Source organism: Elgaria multicarinata, chromosome 5 (assembly GCF_023053635.1).
Source record: "Elgaria multicarinata webbii isolate HBS135686 ecotype San Diego chromosome 5, rElgMul1.1.pri, whole genome shotgun sequence".
Lineage (NCBI taxonomy): Eukaryota > Metazoa > Chordata > Lepidosauria > Squamata > Anguidae > Elgaria > Elgaria multicarinata.
In genome coordinates, this window is record NC_086175.1 from 110,267,252 (window position 1) to 110,288,364 (window position 21,113).

Consider the following 21,113-nt stretch of genomic DNA (forward strand, 5'->3'; position numbering starts at 1 on the left):
TGGAATGAGCAATGGGTCCCAACAGTTGTCAGTGTGCTTTAATACTAGGGGTGTGCACGGACCCCCCGCTCCGCCCCGTGGGCTGATCCAAAAATTTCGGGTCGGCCCGCTCCGCCCCGCTCCGCCCATACTCCGCTCCTCTTCGCCGCGGAGCTCCGGCTCTGAATCGGAGCTCCGCAGTGGAGGGGAGTGGCGCCAGGTAAGGCCGGGAGAGGAGGGCGGGAGGTTTACCGGGCCCTGCCGCCATCGCCGCCCGTGCGGCGACGGCGGCAGAGCCCGGTAAGGGACCAAGGGGGAGGGGGGCCTTACCTGCCTCCGTCCACGGTCCGTCGGCATCTTCAATTGAGCCCGCGGTTCCACCAGGAAGTCTGGGCCGCAAGCGGACCAGACTTCCTGGTTGAACCGCGGGCTCAATTGAAGACGCTGACGGACCACGGACGGAGGCAGGTAAGGGAGAGGAGGGCGGGGGGGGTTACCAGGCCCTGCCGCCGCATGGGCGACAGCGACAGCGGCAGGGCCCGGTAAACCCCACTTACCTTTCCGGCGGAGCTCCAGATCGAGGCGAAGGATCTGCCTTCACCTCGATCCTCTTCGCCACGCTCCGCCGGCCCCCCAATCCTCTTCGCCTCTGCCTTAAGGCCAGGTGAAGCCCCCCGCTCCGCTTCTAATTCGCCGGTCCGATTAGAAGCAGAGCACATCCCTATTTTACCATTATAAAGCAGTGGTGTAGATCCTGCTTTTGTCTTGCTTCCCTTTACTTCATATGGATTCTTTTTTTATTTTTAAATGAAAGCTTTCTTCCCTGTCTTGCAGGCATGTCATTTCTATGGAATTTCCGCACATCAGAGAGACCCAGGCTGGGAATCACACGCTGTCCATTAGAACAGAAACCAAGAACTACACAGTAATGTTTACACTTTATATAAGAAGTAAGTGTGACATGGAGGCAGAGGGCCAGCCTGACTGCAGCTTGAAGAGGCAGAGCAGAAAAAGAATGATGATGAGCACATGTACAACTAAATTTGAAACAGCAAAACATTATGGATTCCAGCCCTGGGGGATTTCCCCTTTTCCTGTTGGAATATCCGGCTGCCTCCCTTTCAGTTCTGTTATTGTGCACTGTTTTCCCCACATCACTCATTTCATTTCAAGCGTTGGCACATCTCAGGGAAAAAGCTCTGGACTGCTCTGAGTCAAAGGGCGTTTCTTTTGGTGGCCTGATGTTTCTGAATGTCATCCTAATCTGCTAATACTGTGGCCCCTCTCAGCCACCTCTTTTGAAAATAACCTCATGCAGTGGTACAGTTATGTCAATCCAGGTTGGAATATTGAGACATCCACAACAGAATCAGATGAGTTCGAATTTCTATGAATCCGACTTGCAGATTTGGCAGTGGACTGCCTTTTCCCCAGTCACATGGATTCCGTGGACTTGTAGACCACTTTTTTTACTTTCCAGAATTTTATACTAATTTAGTCGTAGAATATATGTAATTAAAAAAAAACTGGCTGAAAATGCACATTTGTCTCATAGGCTAAAACATGAAAATTGCACATTGGGGGGATTTATGTATTTTGGAGGGGATTTGCGCAATTTTGCAAGTGTACATTTTTGCAAGTGCAAATTTGTGCAAATTTGGGAAATTGGGGGAAAACGGATTCAGTCAATGAGTGGATGAAGGAACAAAAGGCACCTGACAATCCACGAAATGCAGACCCTAATTCAAGGTCCAAGCTACACATTACTTCAAAGATGTAGCTAGAAGCTACATTTTTCTTTTTTATGCTAAAGTAAGCAAACAAACACACCCCAAATCTGGATCACAACTCTAGTGTCATGTTTTTTAGATTGTAAGCCTGTGGGCTAGGACTGTCTTAAGAAATATTTTTGTAAGCCGCCTTGAGAGCCTTTTTTGCTAAAGGGCAGGATAAAAGTACTATAATAAATAAATAAATATTGTGGGCTGTGTGTGTGTGTTTTGGGGGGGGCTTTGACCCTTGATCCAGTTTGGCAGTGGCACACCTAGGACTGGATCTTGGAGCCAAAGTCCAGGATGCTGCAGTCCACCCCTCCCTCTCCTTGACCGCTTGGAGAGTGGCAGGTAATGTGGGCATCAGGGCAGGAGAAAGAAACTCCATTTTATTCCTGTAGTCACGATGTTGCTCTGATTTAAGGGAGATTAAAATGCAAAACTGCATATACTCTGAGTATTTTTTAAAAAAACAAAAATCAAAATCAGGCTTGGCAAATGTTCTAACATATCAGGAATATAGCAGCCGTTTTAAAGTGTAACAGCTGGAGGGGGGAAGAGAAATGTTAGATGTGTGTGTCACAACTGAAGTGCCCATCTAAAGCGCCCCACCCCCAATTAAGACCATTGAGTCCAGGGTCTAAACAATTACCTAGCAGCAGCACTGTGGATCGGGAGGCCGTGTGCCTGTAATTTTCGTTGCCAAAAAGTGGTCCCAGGAGACTCTGCTTTTGATCAAAGCAGTACTGGTGAAGATGGCTTAAAAAAATCCACATTGTTTTCCTGATTTAAATTGCCCCCTGAAGCTGCAACTGGCCACATTGAGACAATCATATATCGGCTTTATAAAGTGGTTTCAGCAGCTCAGCATACAAGCTGATGCAAAGTCTTTAAATATGGAAAGGTGGCTAATAAAGTGTTGTCAGTATCAAAGTATACCACGGAGTAAATTGCACACATGTGCAAATAAATAAATAAGCAGCACTTGCATTCTTTTCAATAGGGAGCCCAAGGAAACCGTATTTTATAAAAAATGAACTTTCAAGAAATGTAAGCTGTGTATCAGAAGGACACCCCAAACCAGTTCTTGAATGGCTCTCTTGCCGGGTCCCTGATAAAAGGTAATATGCCTACCACTGACTTTTCTTTTTTTCTTTTGCATTCTACAAGTACAGTGTGTCATCTTCCTACTGAGAGAGGAGGATACGTGGACCTCAAACATAAGGAACTTTAATGCTCTATGAAGGGAAAAGTTCTCTGAATATTTCTGTAGAATTTCATGTCCATCTACTGAGGTCCCCCTCCCATCCATTGAAAAAAATATTCCCTTAAGTCAAATGTGTTTGAATGTAGTGGGGAGAACCAACTTTTTTTTATTATTATTATTATTATTATTATTTATTTTTAAAAGTTAGGAATCCAAATTTGAAGGCTGTTGAACCAACTTTTTCTTAACATCTGCTTCTGCACTGAAATATCCAGGACCAGCTCCAGATTTTGCAGGGCAGGAGGATGGCTTGATCTGTTTGGGCTAGGAGGAACCCACTGGTATCCTGGGACTGGCAGAGGCATGGCCATTGAAGAGAGTGTGACCAAAAATCCTTAGGAGGATGTCCCAGAGGCCCTGCACCCAATGAAAGTTATCATTATGGTGCTGACTGTTTTGTCAATGAACTCCCTCACATATTGGTGACCCAGAAAAACAAAATCAGTGTTATCATCTTTCATGTTAAGAGCCATGATGGATTGGACCAAAGTGTCCATCTAGTCCAGCATTCTGTTCACACACTGGCCAACTAGCTGTTGACTGGGAATCCACAAGCAGGACTCGGTGCAACAGCACCCTCCCGCCCATGTTCCCCCAGCAACTGGTGTATATAGGCTCATATATGCCTTTAGATCAGGGATGGGGAACCACAGACACAGGGGCTAAATCCATCCATTGTGGATTCCTAATCATGTTCGCCCGATGTCCATGTCTCTTTCCTCCAACCACCAAATGTTTGGTGGTATCTCAATTTTATGTAGTTCTCTCTCCACCCCCCCACGCCCAGTTCGAACATGTTGAAATGAGAGTTTGAACTAAGCTTCTCCGAAGGCTCAGTTACTGGCAGTAAAAGCTTTTAAGCTACAATAGGCTGAGGGGGGGGGGGTTGTATTTGGCCCCTCCCCCTTTGAATTTAGCCACGCCCACCACTGGAATGCATGCCCCGAGAGCTTCTCCAAAATTGAATTTGGCCCTCGGGCTGAAAGAGGTTCCCCACCCCCGCTTTAGAGTCTGTTTGGAATTCTGTATTACAGCTGCAGAAGATCTAATTCTCAAAAAAATGAAGACAAGGATGGAATTCAGATGGCACAACTTGAGTTAAGAGAAGATAAACTGCTGTTTGATCCACATATATGGTGTTGTGCAACGAATGACTTGGGCAAAGTATGCACTGAAGTCTATACAGTAGGTAAGGTTACTAATCCATTTGTATGTACACGGCTTGGGATTTGTAGCTTCTTCATTCACTTTGACTGTGCCTCCGATGTAATGAGACTAAGAGGGTGTCTTTATGCCACTGCTTTGGCTGCTCATTCCCTCAAAACCCCACAGCATCGCAGCTGCAGGGTGGGAACGGTAAATCCCGACGGCAGGAGGAGGCGCAGGCTGTCTGATCAAAAAAGCCACAGTGCCCCCTGCCTTGCCTTCCTGTGCTTTTCGCGACCTACCCTGGGCCTCGATTGACCCCCAGAAATGCCCCCAGCCTCAACCCAAAGCGAGGTCACCACTGACAGACAGGGGAAAGAAGTTGGCGACCTCAGAGCAAAGGAAAAAATCGAGGTTGGCCAGCAATGTTTACAGAGCGCAGTCTCACAAAAAAGCCCACGGTGGCTGCAAGTTGGCAGCTGTGTCATATAAACAGCACAGTGCCACTACGCAGCTAGAAGGGGCTAAACAGGGTGTATAGACAAGCCGCAGATCTGTTCTTTCTTGCATTTGTATAGCAGGAAGAATTTACTCCTGGGTAAATGTGCGAAGGATCACCTTCACTAAAGTATATGGGGTGGCGGGAAGAGATATTGAATGCAGTATCCGGGTATGTTCAAGTCGGGAGAGGCATTCCATCAGGCATTGCAGTCCCACTCCATATATGTAACACCTGGGAGTAGCACCTATTGAACTCAATAGATCTTAGTAATGAATCGGCATGCATAGGCTTGCACAGTTGATTTCCGTAAATGTTTCGCACACTTATTAACTGCATCGTGAATTTTAAATCTATGGGGAAAGGACCCTAATATGTGTGTGTGAATGCTTACATTTAGATATGCTTAAGTAGGGGCACAAATGGTTCTAAGAGCTTACCATCTAAATTTCGACAGTAAGCACTTTAGGAGTGGGGAGTTGTCTTTTGCAGAAAGTATCACTACCTGGATAGAATTGAGTTAACTATGTTTCATCTCAAGGTTTTCTTCGCTTGTTTGTTTGTTTCATTGGACATATTGTCATATTTCAGATCTAGGTGCATGGGAAAACCCTGTGCAGGAATTCTTTCTTAAAGTTGGAGACCCGCTGTTCTTAAGATGTAGAGCCAATTACTCCACTTTTGCCTTTGGAACAACGTGGCATTTTGAAAACAAGAAATTAAATATGGTAATAAAATGGGCCCATTTTCTTGTGAGCAGTTAACCTCTAGTAGCCTTGACTTATATTAAATTAAATGCTAATAGTTATATTAAATACTAACTTTTAACTTTTGTAAACTGCCCAGAGAGCTTTGGCTATGGGGTGGTATATAAATGTAATAAATAAATATAAAATAAATAAACAAAAATATTTTAGAATTTTACAGTTTACAAAGCAAAACTTCCTGAACTTCATCCTGAAAAGAAAATCACAGATATCTAACTCAATCTATTACATATTATTACATCATTTTATCTATCCTTCCTTCCTTCCTTTCATTTGGCTCTTGCAAGCACTGGCTGAGCTGCATACCTCCTTCATACCTCACTTGCATCCCAGATGCATGAGGCACACAAAAAGAGGGAATCCCTTTGTTATCTCCAATCTCAATCAGAGATAATGAAGAGGTTCCTCTGGGCATCGTTCACCTTCCCATTGGGAGGGGGAGTGGTGTACATGGGAATTACCTTGTTATCTCCAATTACAAATCAGAAATAACATGAAGATTCTTCTCTCCACCTTCTCCCCAAAACCCTGGTTACTTCCAGGCCAGAGAGTGGGGCTTTGGGACGGGGTTGGATTGGGAATCTGCAGGCTGGATTGGGAATTTCTGTAGGCCAGAATAGACTCACAGGCCAGAGGTTCCCTGCCCCTGCTCTTCCACTTTCTTCCAAAAATCCCAAAACTTTGCACAGCTCCACCACAGTTACATAACCAGCTCTTAAATACTAACCTTTATTTACAAATCAGAATATGATGCTAGAAGGACGACGTAATCTGGGCTATTGGATTAAGCTTCGGTATGCATTTGCTTCAACGGTGAGACAAGGCAGCCGCGGTCAGTACACCTGTTCATCCAAAGAACTTGCTGCAAACAAAACCGTCTTTGTTTCAGTTTTCGGTAGGTCATATGTCATATAAGATATATTTTACATGCGTTGACATATATGTGCATGCAATATAATTGCTGTTCTAAATGCAAATGCTTCTATTTGCTTCCCCTTTGAATGAAATTGAAACTGGAGCTAAGCCAAAATTGTCTTAAACCAAAAATGTGGCCTTAAAAAAGCTGTGGAATCACATGTTCCCTCCCTCCCCTCGCTAGTACAGATTCCCTTTTTTTCCTTTTCGTGGCTTACTATGATACAGCATTACACCTAGTCCAGGGTTGTTGTGGCTGTTGTTGTTATTTATTAATGTAATAAATATACCGCTCCATAGCTCTCTGGGCGGTTTACAAAGATTAAATGACCAAAACTTAAAAATCAATATACAAAATTTAAAACCATAAAAACAGCTAACATTTAAAACAATTTTTACTCTCTCAGCCAGGCCAAAGCTAGTTCTGGAGTCAGTTAAAACTCAACATATTCTGTTAAATGCCTGGGGGGGAGGGGGGAAGAAAAGTCTTGACCTTAACAATGCTGCCACCATGCAAGCCTCATCGGGGAGATCATTCTATAATTGGGGGGGGGGCACCAGAGAAAAGGCCCTCTCCCTTGTTGCCACTAGTGATGGACGAATTTACCCCAACAGAAACTGTAATTTGCTTATCAGGTTAGTAATCCCTCCATCCAAATCCAGATGAAAGTTTTCCATTGCTCTGAAATAAAGCTTTTTCAATATCGGCACCCCAATTGTAGAACACGCTCCTCAGAGAGGTTCACCTGGTGCTGATATTATGGTCAGTTTGGCACCAAGTCAAGACTTTTTATTTCCCCCGGCATTTTATGACTGCATTATGTTCACTTTAGCTTTTTGTTGTGTTAATGTTTTAAACTGTTACTGTTTAGATTTTTTCTTCCTTTTATTGTGACTATTGGCAAAATATATCAGAAAATGCATTGTGAAAATGGGGGGGGGGGAAACATACATTAAATCTATAGGATTATCAACAATTTTCATCATGTGTACTGTTCATTAAAAAAAAAGGGAGCGAGTTATACAAAGGTTTCAAGAAAAGCAGACCAGATATCCGTGTATTTATCCACTTGCAAGTTGCGTCTATATAACACCTGTTCAAAATTTGATAATGTTATAAAGTCTTCGATCCATTGCATAATGGGAGATGTGGATTTGTCCTTCCATTGTGATAGTATAAGTCTTTTGGCTGTCATAAGGGCTCTGAAGACCTATCTGCGCTGGCCGTGTGTTAACTTCCAAGGACAGGCGGTGCTTTCTTGATTGTTTTTCTGTCTTTTAACTGTTGCTGTTAACAGCCCAGAGGACATTGTTAATTGGGCATTATACAAATAATATAAAATAAATAAGAAAATCAGAGCCATGTGCAATTTTGATATTCTTCAAATACACGTTAAACGTCCATGACTAAATTGTGATATATCTTTTAACAGATAAGGGATTTATCAATATCACTGATTCAAAGGAAGATTTTGAAATTGGTGTGGAAGAAGACACTTGCCTGGAAGTTAAACTGAAAGCATACCCACCAATTAGATGTATTTGGATGTTTTCTGGAATGTCATTTCCTTGTAAGGAAATTTACACTGGTAGCTACAGGTAGTGAACTTCCTTTGAAAGTGTTTCTGCTGTGCGTCTTCTTTGTTATGCCACAATTCTTTACGCACTTCCCCACCTTGAAGTAAGCATACTTCACATTCTGCTGCCTGTTTGCTTTACCTGTTTTCTATCTGCATTGCCACAATCTATGGTTGCCCCAATTAAATCAAGAAGGGATTGGCAAAAAGCCATAATGGTTCTCATTTTTGACAGAAATGCAGTGCAGCCCACCTGTGTTCTGCACAATGTCTTAAGCTGCACAGTATTCCATTGTTTGCTCATAGTCAGTGCAACAACAGCAGCAACAAAAGAAACTTGGAGCTGATCTAAGGCCCTGTCTTGATGGCGCTGCGTTGGCACAGTGAGGTCTCGGGCTCGTGCCTGGGCGCTCCTTCCTAGCATCTGCACAGGAAAGAGCGCTAATGCGGAGTTGCAGCTGCTGCCGCCACTGCACTGAGCACCGGGGAAGGGGGAGGAACAGGGCAAACGGCTCTCCTCCCCCTGACCTCCCTCTGGCTGCCCCGTTCCTCTCCCCCCCTCATTTTTTTAATCTGTAGATGTGAACTTTTGCATCTACAGATTTTTAAAAAATGGGGATGAGAAGAAAGGGGCAGCCAGAGGGAGGTCAAGGGAGGAGAGCCAGTTCAGGAGCCTCACGTCCCTCTCTTCCTCCCCCTCTACCCCCCCATTCCTTCCCCTTTTTAATATGTAGATGCAAAGGTTCGCATCCACAGACAAAAAATATTTTTAAAAAATGGGGGGGGAATCAATGGGGCAGTTGGAAGGGGAGCTAGAGAAGGGCACACAATGCCTGAACTGGCCCACCTCCAGCTGATGGCAACCAATCAGGGGTCGCCATCGGCTGTGTCATGCCTCTGCTTAAAATGTCGGGTTAAGTGTCTGACTTTTTTTAAGAGGAGTTTTTTTTTTAAAGACCGATTTAAAGCCAAAGGACTATCAGGAAGGTAGAGCAGCAGAGGCTTTGATATTGCCAGTCAACAGTTATCACCTGGACAGCAGACTGATGGGGGTTGTAGGCCAAAACATCTGGAGGGCCACACGTTACCCACCCCTGCGCTACAATCAGCTGTGCCACATCCGTGTGTACAATGATTGTAGTTGTTTTGGACTCCTTGACGAGTGGCAAACCCATGCACAAAACTAGCTGTTCGATGATGGAAACTAGGTCAGCAAAGGGCCATGCTGGCTGGGATTGATAGGAGCTCTAGTCCAACACATCTGGAGTTCACTGTGTGGAATAGTGGACTCCGTGTTGTAGCAGACCACCTAATAATTGTATTCTTAGGGTACCAAGACAGCTGCTAAATGGCCCGATGCCAGGTGAGCTGCTTCTCAGCTCCTATGACTCTGCAAACACCAGTATCGCAAAATAAATGTTGACCTCCTTACCCATTTGCTTATTTAAGCATCAGGAGGAAGCTGGTTGGCCTGTGTGCATCAGACCTTGAAAGTACACAATGCCCCTGTGTTGCCTTGTGGGTTCTTGTACCCTGAAAGTATTTTGTTTATTTAAAGAACTGTTCGAGCGCATGTGAACATGCCCCACTTTTTATTTATTTTTTATTTTTTCATGTTGTGAAACATGCAATTTCATTCTTCCATGTGCTCAGCTTTCTTTTCTAACTTGCAAACAAATGTGCCCCTTTGGATGAGATAGGGGAGTTGAATGTCCTTGTGCTTGGAGGTAGGGTCAACAAGGCTTTCCCCCCCAGCCTGGTACCCCCAGGAGGTCCCCATCGGTAGCAGAAACAGGAGGTTTATCAAGCTATGGCCACCATAGATAGCTGGTGCATTGAGTTTAGCTTGGTGACTCACAACTTTTGTCAGGCCTGAGCTGAAGATTTGAAATCACGGCGTGGTCTTTAATCAAGCTGGTTCCAAAATAATAATAATAATAATAATAATAATAATAATAATAATAATAGTGCATTTTGCAGAAAGAAGAAAAAGAGAACATAAAATAAATCGAAATGGCAAACAAATTTAAAAATAAATATACATTGCAGCCATGTTTAGTAACACTATGGTTAATAAACAGTGCTTTCAGACTTGCTTTGTATATAAACCATAGAACTATAGAGTTGGAGAGAACCTTGGAGATGATACAGTGGAAGGTCTACAGAATTGCTTTCTCTGCAATTTCCAACTTTTGATGTTCCCCTTAACCTTCTCTTCTTCAAGCGAAGCATACTCAGCTCTGATTTCCAGAACAGTAAAAATCCTGGTCACCCTCCTTCGGATTCACTCTAGTTTGCCAGTGACCTTCTTAAAATGTGCTTCCACAAGTGGACACAGATAAGGGCTGACCAGCACAAAATAGAGTAAAACTATTTCTTTCAGTGACTTGGAATAGGGTGCTGAAAAACTAGGCATCACCAAAAAAGAGGACAAAGGAGGACTGCAATCTCATTTAGATGCATAGGTGCAAATTTAGAAATTTCAATAGAAGTACAATACATCTCACCTTAGTGCAAAAGACCGTGCCCAGATGACCCATGTGCAGCTGCCTGTTCAGTCTGCTGTTCTGGTCCTGTTGACAGACAACAGTTCTTATGCTTCTTTATCTTTCAACTGGAGTTGAAATGAGCAGCCCTTCCAACAGAGGATGCCTTCACAGAGAGGACTGTCCTCTATAAAAGAGGTCACATGATAACCCTTGCTCCGGACCCTGGTTCTGTTCAAGCAGCTTAATACATTGCCTGACTCAAAAACTCGACATCTTTACAGAAACTCACTGTAAGGCCTTGAGATTGGGCAAATCATATGAGCCAATGGGTGCTTCTATGCTTCCATTAATGGAGCCTACGATTATGTTTGCTTTTTAAGCAGCCGCATAACATTGCTGGCTCATGAGTAAGACTACGGTCTATTATGTCTACTCTATTCCTTTCAAATCCTTGTTTGGCTTTGTTCCTCCTCTGTCCCTTTTGATCTTAGCATCCTTAGGATGTGACAGCACATTATATATAATTCAGTGACTCCCCCTCCCCAAAGAACAGAGGAGCCACAGATGAAGCAGGGATAGCTTTGAACTAAAGGGGGACCCACTGGGGTGGGGGAGGGATTGCTTAACCCTTTTCTTTCTGGACATTTACCCCACTATATTAGTACCTCTTCCATCAGGGCACTCATATGATTTGAATGTATCCTTCCTCCTGGTAGACTATGATAAATTGTTGACAACAAAGTCCGCAAAACAGCACTACCTGACAACAGAGGGATGGCGTGAGACTTATAGAACTACACATAGCAGCTTCTCCATATTCCAAATAAAACCTAGATTTTCACAGAACTTTCCCCTCTCTTTTTTTGGCTTTACATTTCAAGCCACACCGCAATCATTCCACCCCACCTACAACTTCCTCTAAGCTTTTCCACAAAATGTTCTTGGTCCCCCTCAGTTTTCTGTTCCCCATTTAACAGATAGATCATCTCTCTGCTCAACCTTTAGCTGGCTTTCACTTCCTTAGTGTAAGCCAAAACCCAATGACATCAATTGTAGGCCTTCCTTTATTCTCAGCAGAAGTTGGGATTGATTCTCTAGACTGAATTGGCCTCATGAAACGGCTACATATGAATATTGCTAGATCAGACCAAGGGTCCACCTACTCCAGTATTCTGTTGACACAGTGGCCAACCAGCTGCCTGTGGGGAACTCACAAGTAGGATATGTGTGAAATAGTTTCCCAACAATTATTTTACATAGGCATACTGCCATGAGGAGCAGTAGCCATTGATAGCCTTATCCTCCATGAATTCATCTAATACCTTTACAAAGCCATCCAAATTGGTGGCCATCACTGCACCATGGAGAGCTTGAATTCTATACTTCCCATGAAGGAAGAGGCTTCTCTGCTCTATAGCCTGCTGGGTTTATATTTGGGGATGAAATTACTCTACCAGCCTGTTCATTCACCCACATAGAATTCCATGCACTCGCCTACATACAATTCCTGGTTGCCTGTGATGACTAAGCTAATATTTAAATACCAGGCCAATTTTGCCTTCAGAGAGAAGTATCTTATGTAAGAATATGGTAGTTTAAGGCTTATTACACAAGATCTACCTGACTGATTTTGCTTTTTTTTTTTTGTTTTAAACTGAAATTTAAACTGGGCATGTTTAGCCTGGAGAAGAGAAGATTGAGGGGAAACATGATAGCACTCTTCAAATACTTCAAAGGTTGTCACACAGAGGAGGGCCAGGATCTCTTCTCGAGCCTCCCAGAGTGCAGGACATGGAATAACGGGCACAAGTTAAAGGAAGCCAGATTCCAGCTGGACATCAGGAAAAACTTCCTGACTGTTAGAGCAGTACGACAATGAAACCAATTACCTAGGGAGGTTGTGGGCTCTCCCACACTAGAGGCCTTCAAGAGGCAGCTGGACAACCATCTGTCAGGGATGCTTTAGGGTGGATTCCTGCATTGAGCAGGGGGTTGGACTCGATGGCCTTGTAGACCCCTTCCAACTGCTGAGCTCTCTTCCGCCGAGCTCTCCAACCCGGGTGGCTCTTTCGCCAGCAGCAGGAGGAGGCCGGCGGGGAGTTGGGCTCGGCGGCAAGGAAGCCGCCGAGCCCTGGGAACTTTTCGCCGCCGCCGCCTCTTCCTCCATCTCTTCTGACCAGGTAGCTACACTAGGAGTTTCGGGGCACCCTGAAGCGCTTTCGGGGTGCCCCGAAGACGGTGTGTGGAAGCCCTCCTGGTGTCTTTTCATTTCCCTACGAGCACCTACAGGCAGAGGTGTTGCTAGGGGTGGGCCATGAGATTGGCTAGAGACCTAACCCTTTTCTTTGAGAGCTCCCAATTTCCCAGCAACACCCCTCCCTGCCGGGAATCCCTTTGTGCTTTGTGGATGTCCAACAGTCCTTGGACACTCGCTGCTGCTCTGTCTGTGTTCAGCAGGATGGAAGGGAGGCAGTTAAGCCTGGTGCTTCTGAGCAGGAGACAAGGTTGGTGCCCAGATGGAAGTAAGGAATGGTCTCACTAGCCATTGGCTCTCCAGGCCTGTTGGGCATGGATCCCCTGAGGGAGAGCTTGCTTGGAAGAGACCAGCTGTTGTATCCCTTGTTCTCAGCCTTCCACACCTCTTCTGGTGAAGGGCCTCTTCACTTCTGGGGGGGATCCGCACGTCGCTCCCAGAACGCTTCTATGCGACCCCAGTGCACCCCGAAAACGATAGTCTGACTTCCCTGTAAAAGAAACGAGGAAGAGCCGTCCATGCTGCTGCCACCGCCGCCGCCGCCACCGACGACGAGGAGAGCTCTCCGCCGGCGAGGAGAGCTCGGCAAAAGAAGGCGGGGTGAAGAGCGGAAGAAGCTCTCTACACCGCCTTCTTTTGCCGAGTTCTCCTCGCCGGCGGAGAGCTCTCCTCATCGTCATCGGCGGCGGCGGCATAGACGGCTCTTCCTCGTTTCTTTTACAGGGAAGTCAGACTATCGTTTTCGGGGTGCACTGGGGTCGCATAGAAGCGCTCTGGGAGCGATGTGTGGATCCCCTCCCAGTGACCAGAAGGAGAGGGGATCCACACAGTGACCAGAAGGAGAGGGGATCCACTCTGGCAGCAGCCCTGTCTCTATAATGCAGTGGAGAGGAACCTGTGGCCCTCAAGATGTTTTTGGACTCTATTTCCCATCATCCCTGACTGGCTGGGGCTGATGGGAGTTGGAGTGCAAAGACATCTGGAGAACTGCAGTTTCCCCACCACTGATGTGATGGGAGCTCTGCTTGCCCTGGCAGAGGTGACTTCTCCTCCTCCTCTCCTTCCCCTGTGTGTATGATTGGCCAAGCCTGTGGAAATGGAGTGGGGAAACCTTCACCAGTAGCCCTTGTTCCGATGGAATCTTTCAATGTTCTTGTTTAAACTGGCCATTTTTAGAATCATAGAATAGTAGAGTTGGAAGGGGCCTATAAAGCCATTGAGTCCAACCCCCTGGTCAATGCAGGAATTTCATACCTGATAGGTGTGAAGCACAAAGTAAGTGGGCTGATGGGTAGGCAGCGGATTTGAGACACGGTGGAAGTGTAAGACAGGAGAAGGATTTGGGAGTTGCGATGCTTCCCAAATATTTGAGACAGTGTGAATCACCGACAGGGCCGGTCCTGCCATTAGGCAGAGTGAGGCAGCTAAATGCTGAGGAGCAGCAAGGATGGTGAGGTGTTGGAGGACAGCTGTCCTCATGCTGGCTGGGGATGATGGGTGTTATGGTCCAACATATTTGGAGGATAACATGTTGGGGGAGGCTACCTTAATACAACGGCTAGTGGCATCAATGCAATGGCTTCCATTAGTCAGTGAGTTGCTTCCAGACCTTAAGACTCTAAGGTGAAGATGCTGCTTCTACTCTGTTCATGGAAGAACCACGTAGCTTGACTACAATGCTATTTCAAGTCTTATTCTTTGATAGCTGCCTGGTGAGCTTTGAAACAACAACAACAAGACCTTTTAATAATGAATGCATATGAATACATGGTTGAGTGACTCTTCCTTCCTTCCTTTATGAAACAGCATCTCTTCAGCATTCTGTGACCATAAACACCAACCAGGTGAATATGTGTTCTACGCAGAAAACGATGATGCGTTTGTGAAGAGAACATTAAAACTTTTTGTGAAAAGTGAGTAAAAAAAAGAAAAGGAAGAAGCAAAATAAAATCAGATTTGGCTCCCTGCTATGTTTGTTTGTTCGTTTGTTGAACAAACCTCCACTGACTGGCGCTCAGTAGAAGAATACAAATACAATCAGAATTTATACAGGTACAATACAATAGTAATAAAGTGCAAACCCCATGAAAATAAAGCGGGTGGATGTTTTAGGGTGGATTCCTGCATTGAGCAGGGGGTTGGACTCGATGGCCTTGTAGGCCCCTTCCAACTCTGCTATTCTATGATTCTATGATTCTAAATCAAAAACAACCAGTTTAAATCAAGTGCAGCGTATTTACAAGCCAGCCTTAGGGTGCCCAGGTCTCCTACTTTACACAGGAGAGGCCTCTATTTTGGGGACCTTGCAGAGAGAGTCCTCTATTGCAAGTGTTTGATGCTCTATTTGATGCTCTGTCCAGTCCAATTTGGGGCTTTGATATTGCCAGTCAATAGTTATCACCTGGACAGCAGACTGAGCAGGCACACAGGTCACCTGGCCAATTTTCCTATATTGACTTGTATTTCTATTTAAATTATCATTATCTCTAAATTTGCACCTATTCATATAGATTTACATGTGTAAATGTTATGCATGGTCTCCTTTTTGGGAGGTGATGCAATTCCTCTTTTTGGGTGGGTGGGGGGCAATGTGGAAGTGGCTACCCTACATCCTTTGGGCCAAAGGCCTGCCTAAGTAAAAAAAAATGCTTTTGCCTGCCAGCAGAAGCTCATCAGAAATGGAGGTAGACGGGCCTCACTTGGTTCATAGAATCACAGAATAATAGAGATGGAAGAAGCCTATAAGACCATAATTATTCCTTGCTTAATGCAGGAATCCTTTTATGTTCTTCTTCCATCCCAACTTAGCCCTATCCCTGACATAATAACCTACACTTTTTCTGCACTGCCTTTTGAACTATGGGATTTTGTGTTATCATAGAATCATAGAATAGCAGAGTTGGAAGGGGCCTACAAGACCATCGAGTCCAACCTCCAGCTCAATAATGTTCAATAATGTTTATTGAACAATATGTTCAATAATGAACTCTATCTAAAAATTAAAAGTAGATCTGTACTGTGGCGGTAGACTAATATTAAAAAGTTGGGGCAATTGGGAACCCTTCTTCCCTCAAAGAAGGACCGGAGCTCAGAGGTCAAGGGGATTCTATGCAGCACACATGTGGAAGATTCAAGGTAGACTCCCCAGCACATCCCAAAATGTTGTGTAACAGGCTGGAAAGACTACTGCCTTTGCTGGGCAGCCCGGAGAGTTGCTGGCAGAGTAGACCACACTGGGCCAGATAGGTCCATACATACCCTGATGCAGTAGAAGGACGCCTTCCTATGTGCATGGCTACTTATGACAATTGATAGCAATCCAACAAGCATTAGGGTTGTGCAGCCTCCCCCCCTTTGATTCCCTGGAGATCCCATTGGCATGGCATGCAGATTGCCCTGCTGGGAACAGGAGATGCAAAACTGCATTTTCTAGCAGGGCCATAACTAGAGCACAATGTGTCTAGCATTGCCGAAAGACCTGTGACCTCAGTCAGGATAGATGATGCCCACAAGAGAGTCTCCAAAACTGAATTCGGCACTCCTGGGCTAGATGGACCTATGGTCTGACTTGTTATTAGGCATGATCATACAAGGCGGCCTTCCCCAATCAGGTGCCCTCCAGAGGTTTTGAACTACAACTCCCATCAGCCCCTACTGCTGCTGGCTGGGGCTGATGGGAGTTGCCATCCAAAACATCTGGAGGGCACCCGATTGGAGAGGGCTGATACAAGGCATGCTGTAAATCTTTTTTGTCCCTAACATTTTGGTCTGCATCTGCACCCAAGCTTGAGACCAGAACGAACCCTGCTGTCTTTTATTTTGTCCAGACTGCATTTCTAAATGCATTAACCCAGAAGATGGATCTCTTCAAATCAGTGTGACTTGTTTCTAAGTAAACGTGTTTACAATCAAGGTTAGTTAGAACAGGGAAGGCGCAAGCAACCAGGCACTTTGTTTTGACAGAGTTTGGGGATCCTTGTCCTAAAGTGCTCTGTACTGTTTTGCTCTGTCTTTGCAGGAAAACCTAACGTAACAATGACCTCGAGGTCAGGTCAAATGTCTTGCATCTCCGAGAGCAATCCTGCATCATCCTGGGTCTGGAGGAAGTGTTCTAAAAAGCATATAAAGTAAATAAAGGTGTCTGTGGTCCTTTCCATGGATGTTAATGGCTATATCTTTGAAAACCATCAATATGCTGTGATGTGATTAGGGCTTAGCAAGAAGTTGTACTCTATTACTTATATCATGGGAGAGAGTTGGGAGGGAGGGAGGGAGAGACAGTGACATAAAGCAGCACAACAGCAAAGCAGCAAGGAAGTTTTGGACCCACTGTGGATGCAGTCAGTCTTAATTTAAAATATATTTAAAAGATTGATAACTTAGAGTAGGGTGACCATATGGAAAGGAGGACAGGGATCCTGTTATCTTTAACAGTTGTATAGAAAGGGGAATTTCAACAAGTGTCATTTGTATGCATGCAGCACCTGGTGAAATTCCCTCTCCATCACAACAGTTAAGTCTGCAGAAGCCCTGCCCTCTTTTGTTTCTGGTCCTTCTAGTATAGCTCCTTAATAACTTAAGAGTAATTTCAAAATATATTTAGAGCTAAACATTTTAGCTTCCACCTTAATCAGCAGCTGCAATGTTTTTAACAACATTTTCACATTGTTTTAACACGCCAGTGGAGTTTTTCTTTATTTAGTCCCTATGATGGTGTGTATGTGTGGGGGTTGGAGTTTAAACCTCCCCTACCTGTGTGTGGTGGGTCTCTGTCCAAATTGAGCCCCAATGCACTTACACTAAGGGAAACAAAATGGCTGCATGTCACGTATTTAATGTAGCCTTTACATGCATACATCCAACGGATGCTCAAGTAACTGAATGTGCTGTAGGAAACCAATGAATCCAACTCTTGTATGCTAGGGACACTGGTTGGCTGCTCTCTTGTTGCCAGCTCCTCCTCTTCCTCCTGCTGCAGTGTGCCTGGTTCTCCAACAGGTGATGCTAGATACTCTCCCATCTGGACAACTTCTTAAACCAGTTTTCCCCCAACCTCCCAGTGCCCTCTCAATGCTTTGCTCTGCAACTCCCATCATTGGTCATATTGGCTGGGGCTGATGGGTATTTTAGGGCAGCTGGTTGGGGGAAGTCTTCAATGGGGGCCTTGAGAGCAAGTGGAATCTTTATAGAGAGATCCTGGTTATTCCCTGTTTCAAGCCCCTATTAGCGAAGAGGGGGGCAGGGATACCCATCCAAGCTTCTTTACTGGGGGCAGAGTAGAAGTTCCCTTTCTCCCACTGAAAAAGGGATTTTCCCTTTTACTCTAGAACAACCCAATTCTTACATTTCCTTTCCTTGCAAGGCAGCTCTGATCCTGCAGATGGTAGGTTCTGTGTCTTTTCAAGGGCCCTAAAAACACATCAGTGTAGGCACTTGGGGAGAGAATACTGCAAATGGGGTGCTACAAGCAAGAGGTCCTTCTTCCCAATTGCCACCCACCCCATCTCAGATGGCAGGGCATCCCAAGAAAGATTTACAATGAAGATTTGAGTGTAAGGGCAAGGTGCCACATGGTGGGCTGGTGGCCATGAGGTGCCTGCTGGCATAAATGCTGAAGGATGGTCAGGTAGACTAGCCTTAAGACCTCCGTTTTAACTAGGTGAGGTTCTAGTTCATGATATTCATATAAGGCACATCTGCTAAATAAAAATTACATGTGTGCTCGAAGAAAGAGTTACCAACTAGAAGTTCAGGCCCCACCTCTGCCTTGTAATTAAATTATTCAGCAAGTATCACCAGTTTGCCTTCTGGGAAATGAGTATTTTGTGATTGGCCAAGTCCCATGGCAGCCATTTTGTGAGAGAGCCTGTGACACTCAAAATTTTGGGGACCTTTGAGCTGCTGTGATCCAAAGGGAGAGGCGGGTAAGATATTATTATTATTATTATTATTATTATTATTATTATTATTATTATTACCATTATTATTACACACCTACTGATAAAGAATATTGTTATATATAAACCATGCTGTTTGTGTGACCCTGCCTTGACTTTCCAGTACTTTGGGTAAGTAATAGAAAACATAAATAGATTTTATTTACCTCTCCTCACCTCCCTTATCCTGCAGTTGTACAGAAATTATGGGTGGAATTTCAGATGACATGCGTGAAGGAAAGACATTTGGTTCCTGGATCACAAGCAGTACTTTAAATACAACAGAAGCACAAGCTGGATTTTTTGTTGAATGCTGCGCAAACAATTCAGTCGGCTTATCCTGCGAAACAGACTTTGTTAATCCAAAAGGTACTGTAAGTTATGCCTATGGAGCTAGGTTTTGCCATTTGTGTGCAGAATACCACAAAATGTTGAAGGGTGGGGGGAGAGCTGGATTTAGAGACCAAAAGCCCTCTTTTGCACATGGTCACTCTAGTATAGCTCTTGTAGCTTTAACTTTAAATTATTGGGATTTAGATATTTAGGGTGCAATTTTATGCATATTTAGACAGAAAAATAGCTCCCACCATTCCCCAGCCAGCTAGGAGTTGTAGGACTTCTTTCTTTCTAAACATGTATCAGATTGCACCCTTACAGAGCAGTCCTTTGGCCCCTAGGCAGTATCTGAGGGGCCATAGGATGCTGAAGATTTTCTCCAAGCCTGGAGATCTGATCTCAATTCAGATCACATGTATGCTGTGTAAAGATGCCCATCCTAATCCTGCAAAGAAACCAGAAGCAGAAAGCCCCAGTAAGGGTGCAGGTTTTCAGCTTTCTTTGATGAACCTCATAGATCCATGCATTTTGCTTTCTCAGCACCAAAGCAGGGGAAAGGTGTTCTCTCTAATCAGCAGCTGATCCTAATTCCAGTCTTAGTATTACAGAACTTGGAATCCTGTTTTGAGTCTTCTCTCTGATCAGTACCTGATTCCAAGTCTTAGAATTACAGAATATGGAGCCTTGTTTTGAGTAGCCCAACTGAACAGAGCTCACAGTCCTTCTTCCCCATACAAATCCAGTCCTGGTTACCCTAAGCTTTTTTCATTTCAGCAGTATAATTTCACGTGTGGGGAGGGAGGGTCATTTTGTTGCTGCTATTGTTAAATAACTAGAAGTCAGGAATCCTTGCCATCTACTGCAAATCATCCCGAGATCTACCAGTCTCCCCCAAGCTGTTGGCTAGGGCTGATGGGATTTGTAGTCCAACATAACTGGAGGGCACCAGGTTGGGGCAGATTGGATCTACTATTACAGGTGAGCAGACAGTAGATCTCCAGATGTTTTGGCTTAAATTCCTAGCATTCCTGACCATTGGCCATGCTTCAGGACCTTCTGAGAGTTGAAGTCCAAAACACCTGGAGACTTTCCTTCTCCCTCTGGTCTATAGCTTATTTTATCAGATGTACAAAGTACCGTTCAATGTTATAAGGAAGTGCAGGTCTAGTGCTTAATAGTTCATCTCTTTTCTAGTTGCAGAAGCTGTTGTGTTTGTTCCACCAGATAATGTTGCATTATATGGAATTATTGGATTCTGTTTCCCAGTCATTGCTCTGTTGTGCATATTAATTTACAGAAACTACAAAAAGGTAACAACAAAGCCTGTATTTCACCCACGTGCCCTTCCCTTGTTTGCCCTTTTCAGTATTCACTAATTTCCTATTCCCTATAGCAATCTAGGTATGAAAGCCAGCTGCAAATGATACAGATGGTTGGCCCGTCTGATAATGAATACATCTATGTTGACTTCGAAGAGGTGGAATACAATCTCAAGTGGGAGTTTCCCAGAGAAAATCTGGAATTCGGTGAGCAGTTTGTGATATCCATTGTGAAACTCATCACGAAACTAATAACCACCATCACCAGATTGCAAGATGAGAAGAATGTTTCTTTTCTTCTTTTTTCCCCTTCTAGGGCAAGTTCTTGGTTCTGGCGCCTTTGGCAAAGTGGTGAATGCTACTGCATACGGCATTAGCGAAACGGGAGTGTCAGTCCAAGTTGCTGTCAAAATGCTCAAAGGTAGTGTATGTTGTAAGGAGTGTGATCCATGGGGTAGCCAACCAGGTGCCCACCAGATGTTATGGATTACAATTCCCAGCATGCCCCAACTAGCAAGGCCAATGGTCAAGGTTTATGGGCATTGTAGGCCAAAACATCTGGAGAGCCCCGCGTTGCCTATCTCTGACACAGAGTGTCAAGACAGTTGCCCATTGCAGCCTTCCAGAGCTGGCTGGAAGTTGTCATTCAACACATCTGCAGGGCTCCAGGTTGGGGAAGGCTCACATAGTGATGCTCTCGGGTTAGGTGAGTTTGACTTCAAATCTAGTGCCAGGACTGGTGATCTGGAAACACAGTGAAGGTGGAGTCGGCCCAAGCAGATGGCCATTTGCAATCAAGTTGGGGAGACAAATCAAGGCTATCAAGTTATCAGAGCCCCAGGTAACTTGACCTGAAC

At 44.7% G+C, this 21,113-nt stretch overlaps 1 protein-coding gene across 1 annotated transcript in view; it reads left to right on the plus strand.

Moving 5' to 3' along the window:
* The window catches only part of FLT3 (fms related receptor tyrosine kinase 3), an 85,027-nt gene that overhangs the window by 45,964 nt on the left and 17,950 nt on the right, over nt 1-21,113 (plus strand). Inside the window, exons 5-16 of the mRNA XM_063127723.1 lie at nt 814-929; nt 2,755-2,872; nt 4,053-4,207; nt 5,255-5,391; nt 6,175-6,325; nt 7,779-7,944; nt 14,472-14,578; nt 16,684-16,792; nt 18,795-18,970; nt 20,141-20,247; nt 20,331-20,463; nt 20,573-20,677. Coding sequence (XP_062983793.1) covers nt 814-929; nt 2,755-2,872; nt 4,053-4,207; nt 5,255-5,391; nt 6,175-6,325; nt 7,779-7,944; nt 14,472-14,578; nt 16,684-16,792; nt 18,795-18,970; nt 20,141-20,247; nt 20,331-20,463; nt 20,573-20,677 — 1,580 coding nt within the window. The remainder of the gene's footprint in view (nt 1-813; nt 930-2,754; nt 2,873-4,052; nt 4,208-5,254; nt 5,392-6,174; nt 6,326-7,778; nt 7,945-14,471; nt 14,579-16,683; nt 16,793-18,794; nt 18,971-20,140; nt 20,248-20,330; nt 20,464-20,572; nt 20,678-21,113) is intronic.